General features: G+C 21.4%; 1 protein-coding gene across 1 annotated transcript in view; it reads right to left on the bottom strand.

The window, feature by feature from the left end:
* Positions 1–11,811, bottom strand: part of LOC102671422 (beta-1,4-N-acetylgalactosaminyltransferase bre-4-like) — a gene marked incomplete at its 5' end in the record, with an annotated part of 34,633 nt that overhangs the window by 12,750 nt on the left and 10,072 nt on the right. Inside the window, one exon of the mRNA XM_006621949.1 lies at positions 1,731–1,984. Coding sequence (XP_006622012.1) covers positions 1,731–1,984 — 254 coding nt within the window. The remainder of the gene's footprint in view (positions 1–1,730; positions 1,985–11,811) is intronic.

The raw sequence follows: 11,811 nt of genomic DNA, 5'->3' as shown, positions 1-11,811 counted from the left end.
TATTATTTATAATATAATTATAATTATAATATATATTATTTATAATATAATTATAATTATAATGAATAAGTTTGTAATTTTAATTCATAAGGAGTAAAAAAAAATACTATATTGTATTTTTGCATATGATATGTTATTGAAAATAACTATATCATATTATAATCACAGAAATTAATTTCTTGTATGAAATTTATAATTCTTAATCATTTGAATAATTATTACTTATTATTAATTATTTATGTATGTACATTCATTATAAAATAAAAATTAGAATTATAGAATTTGGTAACTAATGACAAAAATTTAATTTAAATTTTATTTTCTTAAAATAAAATATTCATATTTTATAAAATATGAAACATCTTTTATATAAATTTTTAAAAATTTAAAAATTTTTTTTAAATATATTATATTATTTTTCAATGTTATATTAACAGCTTTTATCCAAGTTCACACCGAAAAAAAAAGTGAGTGAAAGATCCCAATTTCAATTGAAAGGATTTCGAATCTTGATAGAAGAACATTCAATTCAAATAAAATAAGTGGTTCACGTTATATATTGCCTCGAATTGAAATTGCTTGAATTCAAATACTGAACGATGCTTAAACTATGAACAAAACATTTAAAAATTGTTTATAAGAAGATAAAGAATCATCAATACAAAAGCTGACATTTATACAAAATCCTTTTAAAACTTTTAATGCGTATTTTCCGCCATTCGGAAAAACGAACAAAGAAGCGTTTACCGTGGCATTGATTCGCTATTATCTTCTTTTTATTCAAATGAATTACTACTATATAGAATGAAAACAGAAGGAGTCAATAGCAGATCGTATCCATATATATTTTTCCTTCAACAGTGAAATAAAATTCCAAGCATACAATTCAGAAAGTAATAATTATTTTTCTATCATTAAAATTTTTGAAACTTTTAGATGCAAAAAGTATAAGATATTGATATATTCGAGACTCAAAATCGAAAAGTTGATTCTAAAAATCAAAATAAATCCAATTTGTTATATAAAAATGTTCACTTGAGAATAAAATTATCTATTTTAAAGAGTATTTATAGTGAATGGATACGTGTTGAAAATGGATATGTAGCAGTATAACTATTCAGTTTGCAATTCGAAGCAGTTTCGAGAATTATAATATTTTGAGAGTAAGTATGAAAAGACAAAACACGACATAGAATATTTGGAATAAAAATGAGATAGCAATGAACAAACGACAGAAAGTATAAACACAAACTTATTTCCATTAGACACAATTCTCAGAATCAGTTATGGAAATAAAAATTTCAATATTTATTCAATATTACTTAGTTTATAAAACAAAACGTAAAACTTTTTTCTCAATTTCTCATTTATTCAACTTTTACTCTCAAGTAGAAACATACATCTTTGAAATACAAATTCATTCACTCTATTTTTTAATAAACTGAACATTGAATTGAAATGTAACTGATCAATAGCAACTTTTATTCTCAATGTAACATCCACTTATAAAATACTCTCAAATCAATTTTCTACCCTTAAATTTCTTAAAAATTATATAAGTTTTATTATTTTTAATTTTATAAATTAAATTATATAAGTTTTAGTGTTTAAGTTTAATTCAAGTTTAAGATAGTTAGTGTTCAAGTTTTTCACATTTGATGGATAATTCGGAGAAAGTTAAGAGCGACAGTTCGGGCATTGGTGTAAACTTATACAATGATATAACTTACTGAGATGCGGCGAGACAAGCGGACATCGCGGTATCACGGTATTGTTTGTCGAATTTGCGGTCAAAGATTCTTGGGAACTTCCAACGAAGTACGTGTTTCGAATGGAATCGTCAGCATCCAGCTTGGAGAAGTTGGAATTATCCTTACCACCCCAAAGCAGGGTGGCATTGTTGTTACCCAGTATGCTCGACACCGTTACAGGCCCGTATATGATCAATCCCCGTGGATGATGTCTGTAGGAACGATCCGCGTATCTGAAACAAAATGTTAGATTGTCCGATAATTTTTTCAAAAGATCAGAAAATATTCGATATTTTTCTCATTTACTTTTTTCGCGTGGCTTTCTCTTGATTTAATTTTGAAATATTTTCAATGTTTTTGATAGTCTTTGGAAGCTTCAACTTTGAAGGATTCTCGTTTTACGTCATCACAAACGGTTAATAAAACGAATTGTTCCCCATAAATTATTCGGAATCATCTGAAATAAATGAGAAAGATTCAGGAATTTGGATTTTTCATATTTTAAATATTATTAAGTTAATTAAGAAAATGTGTTATTATTCATATTTCATTTGTTATAATTATGTCAGCAATAACATTGTTCATTTTTGAGACAAAAATGATTTCAGAGAATCAATTAACCAATATCTATTGGATTAAATTATTCGATAAATGAATGGCCAATCAATATCATTTATATAGGTATATATAATGTTTTATTTATAACTTATAATTTTTATTAATTATTTATATTTACAGGTAAAATATAGATGTGTAGATATTCATATAACATTTCTTATTTTTTTAAAGAAGTCATATATACATAGAATGACTCATATATTTTCACATGGAATCAATATATTATATATATTATTTTTTAATATTAACGAAAAAAAATAAGAATATATAACAATTGAACGCGACAATATCGATATTCATTTGTTATAAAAAAAAATTTTTTTATAAAGAAATGTATTTTTTAAAATATCAGATATGTGAATAAATATATCATTATTTAGAATTTAAATACAACATGATATCATATGAAAATCATAAGAAATACTTTATAGATAATATTTTATTAATTTTTTTTTTTCATTTTTTTTCCAAGATTTTGTCTTTGTAAATAAATAATATTTATAAATTGAATACCGAAAATTAAATTAAATTTGTATTTACTTTTTATAACAAGTAAATATTTTTCTAATTTAAAAAATCAGCACACGAGCTTATTAATAGAATTATAACAATTCAAATTCAATAAATTGCATTCACTTGAAAACATGCACGATCTTTCGATACAAACTTCAGTATTATTTCACAATAAATTGGCAATAATTGCAGCCACAATATTGTCGAAACTCTTGCAACCAATCGATAATTCGATTCGATTCGATTTTGAAATAAAATTTTATAATTGGATACTTATTAATTGGATAATAATATCATGTTTAAATTATTGTCATTTATTGTTTAATTTAATTGTATATAAAAGATCCTAAAAAAATGTCTTGCATATTTAATAATTTATTTAATAATATTTAATAATATTTAAAAATTTAATTTGAGATATTTTTATTATTTTTATTATTTTATTTGTCAATCAATTAATCAAAATAAAATTTAACCTAATCCAAATTTCATATTTCATAGAGAAAATGAAAATTTTTAACACTAATAACGAAATAGAGATCATTTCATTCCTTCCATGCTATTAATAAATATTTAATAAATTTAATTATGATTTTGATCTTATTTAAATTCAATCAAGTTTGTAATGGAATTAAAAATATCCGCAAGATCTTTCACGTAACATTTCCTATAATACATAAATCACGTAATCGAGTACGATCAATTTTCAAGTACTTATATTATACACTGCAAAGTAAATGTATCTGCGTAAAATTTCATTTACGTAATTGAAAAATCAAAACAAATTATATTAAAAGTCAATCCTTTGACGACAAAATTCGAATCACGAGGGACCATAGCTGGATTAAAATCACGTTCACGATTGATTTTCGCATGGAACGAGCAAATTAGCAGTTGTTACCTATTGTAGCTAAGACTGTGTGAGCTAACAGATTAATTCCAGGTTAATAATGTTCTACAACCGACCAGGAAACCGATAGATCTTGCCTAATCGATAATTTTCTCGAGAAACTTGCTTCAAACTGTGACGCAATTGCGAGCCAAGATTTTCGAATCGATTCGAATTATTTTATACTGTTACAATTTAATAAGTTCGGACGAATTTAATAAGACACAAACGAGGCACTTCACAACTCGAATTTAAGCCGTTTAAAGCTTAAATTGTCTTGTTATAATTTTGTGTTCATAACGAACAATGATCATCCAGATTCTGCGTAAGAGTGAAACAATTAAAAGACATCTTAATTAAGTTTATATTTTTATTCCTGATTATTTTCTTAATGATTAATTAATGGAGAAAAGCAATATATATATATTTTTTAACAACTTATAGATAATAATTTACTATTGACAAGAATTAATAATAAAAATAATGTAGATAATTTCCTAGTTTGCAAAGGAATATATTATAAATTTATAAATTTGTATAATATTGTATAATAAATATATTTAATAATTGTATAATAAAAATATTTAATAATATTTAATATATTTAAATAATTAATAATATTTTAATATATATATTTATTATTAATATATATATATATTTTAATATAATAATTAATAATATTTTAATATATTTAAATAATTATATAATAACAAAAAACCAAAAAGTAATTCAAAGAAAGAAACAAAACAATAAGCTTTAAGTTTTTAGATTTTTAATTTTAATTTTTTGTATAAAGATTGTAAAGATTCTAATTATAGAATTTAATTATATTATGTATAAATAATACACAGGAGTGATAAGATATTTAAAACTAGATTATTTTGAATAATGACAAAAAATATCATTAAATTTGACATAAACACATAATTTGATATAAACAATTTTTTTGTGGATGTGCAGAGATCATATAAAGATCCATTTTTCTTTTTTTAAATGAAATGTTTTTTTTTATATACTATCTAATAGAGCTTTGAATTATAAATCATTTGTGCATCTTAAAACATTCTTTTGTAAAAAAACATATCATCATTTAAAAATAATGAAGTTTCATATGATGAAATTCTTTTCATATAATTTTTATCAAATTATGTGCTTCTTGATATTATGAAAATTTGGTTTGATATATTTTTTTCTTTTTTTTTCTACCAATATCAGCTAAGATATTTAAGCGATCTATTTTAAGTGATTCATCCTATATATATATATATATTTTAATATTATTTTATCATATCATAAACTAAACACCATTCAAAAACAAAAAAAGAATTATAGGCATGAAATAGATACAAAAAATATAAATTGTGTTGTAATAAAAGGTACCATAAGGTAATAAAGAGTTGACCAGCATTTTCACTTTGATTAATTTCAGAAATCTTGCCGAGGTCGTTGCTTCATTGCAAAATTGACTCAGATTTCGATTTGGAAATTGAAATTCAATCAATGATTAGTCTTGCGATTATAAGAATTCTTTGAATCGAGGCTGCAATATTTCGTATAACTGTTTCATAATTGTTCACAAAAATTTCAACGATTTCTCTAGAATGGATGTAATATCAAGAGTTTCATTGCGAACAAAAGACTTTTTTTTTTAATTTATGATTCATTCATGATGATTTGTTAATACTATGCATTTCCAATTCAATGAATTCACAATAATGGAAGCAACACATTTATGATCGATATTTTAGATTAAGGATAATATTAAATGCATAGAGCAAGCAATGAAGCAAATAATGAACGCTATATATATATGGATGTATATGAATATAGATGTATCTAAATCTATATGCATATATAGATATCTAGTCTACACTATACAATTAAAATATTATTATAGTAAATAATTTATGTGTTTTATTTTCAATGTGTATTTTAATTACAAAATTATAATTATCTATTTACTATTTTATTTAAAGTTCCTTTTTATTTTATTTTATTTTATAAAAAATTTTATCTGAACCAAAAATTCTGATTTTAATGAAAGTTTGCATATATGTATAACAGATTGTATATATATGTATAATAATAATTTTTTATCAATAGAAAAGAAGCGTCAAATCAAATTCCAAATTTTCAGTATTCTTTCAATCTTGTCTATAAAACATTTTTTAATAGCGTGGTAGAATAATAAAAATTAAATATCTTTTATTTGTTTATTTGAAAAAATTTATTTTATTTTGAGCGTTAATTTCTCCTTTTTCAAGTGATATTTTGCTAAATATAAAATATAAAAAAATTGTTTTATATATATCCATTATGCATTATATACTCTTAAAGTTTTATTACAAAATATTTTATTATAAAATAATAAATTGTTATAAAAAATTAAAAATGAATGCGTTTTTTTTAAAATACATAAATAATCTATTTGATTTACATTAATAAGATTTTCATACTTTCATACTTATATCCATTCATTGTCTTTGTCAATACATTTAAATTATATTGAATTCAAGATATATGGATCTATAATTTTTGCTATAATTTAGTCGAAATACTTCCATTGGAATTTAAACAGACTGTGATTACATGTAATGATATAACGACAGTAGATTATCAGACAAATATATACAAAATACTTAGTTTCATATATAAGAGCGAGAGAAAAAAAAAAATTAAATTTTAATTGGAAACGCAAAAAAACGAAACAATACGAATCAGCGATTCGTCATTGTCATTAAAAGAAAATCGCAACGCAATGGATGGAATAATTTCAACTCAATTTAAAAATAATTTGACAGTATTAAGTCATATTGACATTTTTTGCTAGCTTGTTCAGTCACGCGTAAGAAGTATATGAAATCGTCGAAGGATAATTATACGCGTATGTATGCGAAGTGATGCGTACAGGATGCGCGCGTGTTGCATTTGCAAACAGCTGTGTTGCTAGTTTCGATAACGCGCTCGAAAATTAACTCCTCAACTCGAAAAAATTACATATGAAGTAATAATAAAAATAATTTTTCGAACATGAATTTTATGATATTCAATGTGTTAACGTGTTCATGAAATATATCTTTCGAGAATCGAGGAGGATAAAGATCAAAACAAACAGAGAAGTTGATAAACAAAAATATCGATCGAGGCTTATTTTGTAAGTTATAAACATATTTGAAGTTTGCGTTAAAGGAAGTGAGATAGATAGAATAAAATGAAGTGAAGTAGAATGAAGATAGAGTAATCTTTATATAATATGAACTTAAATTATTTACATGTAAATCTCAATTTTTGTATATTAATTTTTATGTTTGTTTTGGTCAAAGATGTTTTAAAAATATATTAGCAAAATATATTGTATGTATAAAAGATAAGGTATGGAATAAATATGTTATAAGAATAAATATAATTATAGAAATCACTTCAGTATTATATATATATTAAAACACATACAAATTTAAAATTTTCAGAGTAATATATTAATAAAACATCTTTAAAAGATCTAATTCTAAAAACCAAAATAAAAAAATGATTTGATGTACAAAATATCGATTAAGATTTATCAAATTATAAATAATTTAAATTCGCGCCACATGAAGTGAAACGAAGATAGAATTCTATCTCCATCTACTGCTTAATTTAATATAATCTAATGTAAATTTAAACTTGTAATTTAATGAATAAGTTTTAACTGATATGTTTAATTACATAATTCAATAGAAATTCGTTCGTGTTTCTTTAGAAAAATATTAAGTATTAATAATTTTTCAGAATTTACATAATTAACGCGTATATGTTATTTCGTTTTATTTTTTTTTTAAATAAATTAGATAGGTATATATTTATTTTTATTATGTTTCTTTTTAAAGTTAAGATTTCACGATATGTGTCATTTCTTTTATATAACTACTTTTAATTAATCCAGTTAGTATTTTTCAAATTTAATTAAGTGATTAGATGGCAATTATTGATAAAATTTTTTTTATAGTTCCATTAAATATATAACAAAAATGAACGACTGGATTAGAATAATAAATTTGATTTGTTACAATCTAATATATCAATTTTTACATTTGTCTTAGTCTTTAAAATTAATTCTTCAAATATATTAACATTCTGAATAAAAAAAGTTAAAAAATCATCTTACATTATGAACATATAAATGATTTTATAATATTAAACAAATGTGAAACTTATTATAATATTATAATATTAAACAAATGTGAAATTTATTAAATTGTAAATAGATTGTGGATGTTTATATAAAATAAAAATTTATATGAACATAACTGAACATAAAGAAATAGAGTTTGAAATGAAAATTTCTTATATTCTTTAAATATTATAAGAATATTTATATTTATATTATACTTTATTCTACATTTTGTGGATTTTTATAAATTTTGCATAAACACATAAATATTGGCAATTTAATTAGATGAACAAAGATGAACAAGATAACTCATTCTATTTTTATTATCTAATTTTTATTATCTATTTTTATTAATCTATATAATAAAATTTATTATTATAATAAAATTTTCACTTCATTTAGTAAATGCAAAATTAAATTAATTATATTTCAATAAAGAAAATATCTATCGAATATTTTCGTATATCAATCTTTATATATATTTATGTATATTTATCTTTAATTTTTAATATTACTTCTTAAATAATTGAATACCTAGAAAAAATTTGTTATTCTCAGTTTCATGAATAACAATGAATTTTCAAGAAAAATGAATAAAAGAAAATTGTATATTTTGAATATTGCGTTTTATAATAATAATACTGACCATCATAGTCTATTCGACACTGCCTCAACTTTCCTCTAATTTCGTTTCATATACGAGTGAAAAGCTATTGTATATATATTTGCTGCTTGTGCTATAATTTTAATTCTTTTGAATTAAAATATTTAAATCTATATTCATACAATTTTGTCGAAATGAATATCGTAGATTATATTTAGTACGCAAATATTATATAAATACATATAAAATACGATGAAATGTGCTACTCAAATGTGCTACTACTTTTAATCATGAAATTATTTCAATATTTTTTTTATGAATATAATATGTGTATTTTGTATGATGCTTATAAAATATTATATTATCTATATGTGTACATATTATATTAAATACTAAGTAATGATTAAATATACATATTAAACTTTTAAAAATATTATAATATTATTAACATTGTAAATAGATCAGAATTATATTGGATAAAATTTGAAAAAAAATCTTAAATTATACATAATAATTAAATAATGTAAATAATAATTAAATAATACATAATAATTAAAATATTTATTGAAAAAAATGTAAACAATATATACGTAAGATAGAAATAGGAAATAAATATTATCAATATTAATTGATTTGCAAGAAGAAAGAATACAAAAGAAAAAATTTATTCATTAAAATTGATGACAAATCATGACACAATTTTTTATACATTGCAAAGAAGACAAAAAATTTTATTCTTAATTTATTTCTTAATAGAAGTAACAAATCCTTTTACATATGAATTACTTCTCCAAACAAACTTTAACTAGATTGTAATCTATTCAATTCATTTCAATTTCATCCGATTGATACATATTTTTAAACGTTAGTAAAGATGCAAGATATCATCAATGACTTCGTTATATCAAAACTATATTTTTTTTAGTCAGAAAATTCGAAAATTGTCTATAAAATCAAATGAAAACTAATAAATAATAATAAATATTTTACAAAATAAAATTTATATGATTTCTCTTTAAATAAATCGTAATTTTATTTTAAAAATAGCACCGAATAATAATATTTCACGATAATTTTCGTAAAATGATATAGCAATGATTAACGTGGAAATTACGTGTATTTTCGTTGTTCTGTTGCACCTATGGTTGTCACGAAATACATGGGATTTTTCTCTACATCTATAACTATGGTCGACAAAGAAACATTTTGTTTCGCCTTCGAAAATATCGAAATCGTTTCTATGCGAATCTTGCAACTATACTTATGTTAAGAGCACAAGTTCTGGAAATTTTGCATTTAAATAGAGTTACATCCGCCATTGTAACGTGAACACAGAAGTTTACGTCATAAGTCACAAGGAAGTCTTGAAACGGTATGTTTTTAAGATATTCCTAGCACGGCTGAAACATTATAGACCTGATGTGAATATCGTAATTGCACTTTTTACTCGATGGTAAACAGTAAGTAAAATCGTAGGAAAGTGAGATAATATAGTGGTTAATGAAAGACCTTTTCAATACTTTTTTTGAATATAAAATATATTATGTAATAAAATAATAGGTAAACTATTTTATTTTTCAATTATTAAATAGGCAAATTATATGAAATGAAACTAGAATGTTGAATGATGTTAAACAATAGACAATAATAATAGCATTATTATTAGAATAACATTTTATTTTTGAATATTTAAATAAAATTTTAAATAAATAAAAATTATATACAATATATTAAAATAAATGTGAAAACATTTTTTTTTTATAAATTTAAATATAATAAATTAAATTTATAAATATATATTTATGTTATTATATTCTTATTTTATGTTTTGTATTATATATATAATATTATATATATATAATGAATATTACAACAAATAATGTTTTGGAAATTAGTTCGTTGTAATAGAATATCCTATCCTGTAATCTTATAAAAATGTATTATCTCTGTCTCAAAAAAAATCCTTTGTCAATTATTGCCAATATTGAAATAGAATTAAAATATTTTTGTTATACAGGAAAAAATATTTAAAAAAGTATAAACTATTATTAAACAAGGAAAGCTCTTACTCATCGATACTTAAATATAAGAAGAAACATGTAATAATATTTTTTACATTATTATTTTATTCATATTTCAAAAAAGTTAAAAACAAAATGTAAAAATTTTTTATTTCCATGTAAGATAAGATTGGACTCTGTTCAATATTTTGATTTTATGAACATGATTATTTCTCATATCGGAATTAAAGATCAAACAGGAAATTCCATTTCTTAGAAATATATTAGAAAAATGAATGATGGACTGTCATATACTCGAAGAATTGCGCAGAAAGACATTGGTCATTATGATTAATGTCAGACGTCAATAAATGCATTATCGAAGCATCAATCATAAATTTTTCTTTTCCTGAAATGGCAAATTTATGTCAAATAAAAATGCAAATATTTCTTTTACGATGAGTCACGTTATATAGAATGATTTATAAATATAATCCATACTTAAGAAGATAAATATAAAAAAAAAAATATAAAAAAAATATTGTACATATAAACATGGTCTAGTGTATAAATATGTTCATATCTCAATAAAATTTGACTTTTATATGCAATAACAATAAATTTTTAACTGTTTCTTTATACTGTAAAAATCACATTTATGTATAATTATAAGTTTGTTAAAAATATTTTTGTTTATTATATATCTCTAAATGAGTATATTATTATATATCTATTGATTATCCTTCAATTTTATATAATATATAATTATTACTTAAACATTATACATTATCAAACTTTCTGATAATAAAAAATAAGTTTCAATATTATTTATACCAACCTTTATATTCGTTTTATTCTTTAAAATCAATTCTTAAATTTTTTTTATTAATTTTAAAGATATTTATAAAATATTTATAATATTAACAATATTTCAATCTATTATTAACATCAATATAGTTAATATCAGTTAATATAATATAATAGGCCCCGAGATTTATATATTTGATTTTTAATTATCAACTTATTCATGATTTGTAATAATAACATTATCTATAAATATTAATGAAATGGAAGAATGGTAAAATATATATATGAAGAACAATTATTATATATGAAATGTTATATATGAAATTATATAAACATAAAAAAAAAAAGAAAAAGAAAGAAATCGTAAGAGAAGGAAAATAAATGAAAATTGAATTAAGTGTGTATATGATATAAGAAGTAGAAATAAATTGTTCTTAGATTTTAAAACAACAAATTTTTTAAAAAAAGCAAATTTTGAA

The sequence above is a fragment of the Apis dorsata genome, unplaced genomic scaffold, assembly GCF_000469605.1.
Source record: "Apis dorsata unplaced genomic scaffold, Apis dorsata 1.3 scaffold_651, whole genome shotgun sequence".
In the NCBI taxonomy this organism is placed as follows: Eukaryota; Metazoa; Arthropoda; class Insecta; order Hymenoptera; family Apidae; genus Apis; species Apis dorsata.
This window is presented reverse-complemented; position numbering and strand designations above follow the sequence as displayed.